The 1,708-nt window shown below is 52.7% G+C and overlaps 1 protein-coding gene across 1 annotated transcript in view; it reads right to left on the reverse strand.

Moving 5' to 3' along the window:
- Positions 1 to 1,708, reverse strand: part of SIRT6 (sirtuin 6) — a 7,269-nt gene that overhangs the window by 2,139 nt on the left and 3,422 nt on the right. Inside the window, exon 3 of the mRNA XM_007951094.1 lies at positions 1,103 to 1,162. Coding sequence (XP_007949285.1) covers positions 1,103 to 1,162 — 60 coding nt within the window. The remainder of the gene's footprint in view (positions 1 to 1,102; positions 1,163 to 1,708) is intronic.

Here is a 1,708-nt window from a genome sequence, read left to right on the forward strand (position 1 = left end):
AGAGCAAATTCATTTTCCATACAGCAGTTCACATACACTTTGTCTCATGACATTGACCACAGTTTCCCACAATGCAGCAGCTCCACCAAACATCCCCACAAGATCAAGACCTGGCAATCTGCTCCCATAAAGATTACAGCCTAGGTAACCCTACCAGACAGTTCTACTCTCTCACAGGGATTCACTATGAGTTGGAATTGGCTGATGACACCCAATAACAATAACAATGGGGTTATGTGAGAGAATGTTCTAGCTCCTGGGAGAGACATTGTCAAGGGTTAGGGGCAAAGGGTCATGAAGTCTGCAGCTTAATCCTCAAAGGTTCAGCAGATACTCATGACACACAGAGAGAAGAAACACCAATTGTGGCAAAATGGTGAATCTGAATCAGGAGTTAGCAAACTATGGCCCAGGGCCACAATGGCTCCCAGCCTGGTTTTATAAATAAAGTTTTACTGGCACACAGCCACAACCATTCATTTACAGATCCTCTGACTGCTTTCTCCAGCTACAGAGCAGAGACGAGTAGAGCTGAGATGACAGAGACCACCAGCCCACAGAGCTGCAGACGATGATGATGTGGCCCTGTACTGAAAAGAATGCTGACCCCTGGTCTAGGTGAAGAGTGGCCAGAGTTCATTATGAGGTTTTTGTGACCTTTTTTCTTCAATAGATTTGAAACTTCTCTAAATAAACATGGAGAAAAAATACTTTCAAAAACTGGGATCCCATCTGGGATCTGGCCCCAGAGATTCTACCTGTGGGGTGGTGGGGGTGAGGAAGCATGCCCACCCCCAGATCTTCACATCTGAGAGGGGGGAAGGGCATGCCCAGATCCCACGTGTTCCAGGGAGGGGTTCTGGTTCACCCTTTCCCAGAGGAGGGGGGCTCCCAACCCAGTTCCCCCAGACCACACTCCAGGAAAGTCACATCCGTCCTCCCCGCAGGAGAGTCACACTTCCATTTCCCCTACAGGACAGTGACAGTCTCTGGGTCTCTGGGGAGTGACAGAAGACAAGGGTGGGCTGGGCTTCCCATACTTCTGCCAGCCTGGGGGGCAGCCTGGCCACCTCTACCCCCACTACACCCCGGGTCCACTCACGTCTTACACTTGACACATTCTTCTATAAACATGTTCCCGTGAAGCTCTGCCAGCTTGTCCCTGTGGGAGAAGGAAAACCTGAGTGGGAGAGGCCACTGCTGCAGGCCCTCGGGAAGCCACCCAGGACCCCAGAACACCATGTGTGCATTTACGGTAAATGGAATGGAGTGAATGTTAAACCTAACTGACAGTTCTAAACCCTGACCTCTCCAGCCATCTTGGATTCTCCACAAGGAAGATTTTATCCCCATCTCCAGCCCCAGCCTCAAGGATGGCAGTGGAGGGATCCTGGGGGCAGAGCCTCGGAAACCCCATGCAGGGCGAGAGAGATCTAGGGAACTCGGGACTGGAAACCCCTTGGGACCCACGAAAAGGGACCCAGAAGCTCAAGACCCGTCCCTGAGGTGGGGACGACAGCTGGTGGCAGTAATGATGCCAGTAACTCTGGTCGGCGGAGTTCCTACGAGTGCCAAGCACTTCTCCCCCACCATCTTGGAGGGAGGGGTGCCTTCAAACTCATTTTACAGGTGAGGAAACAAGGCTCAGGGAACCCTGGCGTGGGGCTGGAGGGAGGAGGGGCAGGGTGGCCGTGGCCAGGGCGGGGCT

The sequence above is a fragment of the Orycteropus afer genome, unplaced genomic scaffold, assembly GCF_000298275.1.
Source record: "Orycteropus afer afer isolate SDZICR_OR568_19922 unplaced genomic scaffold, OryAfe1.0 scaffold00291, whole genome shotgun sequence".
NCBI lineage: Eukaryota > Metazoa > Chordata > Mammalia > Tubulidentata > Orycteropodidae > Orycteropus > Orycteropus afer.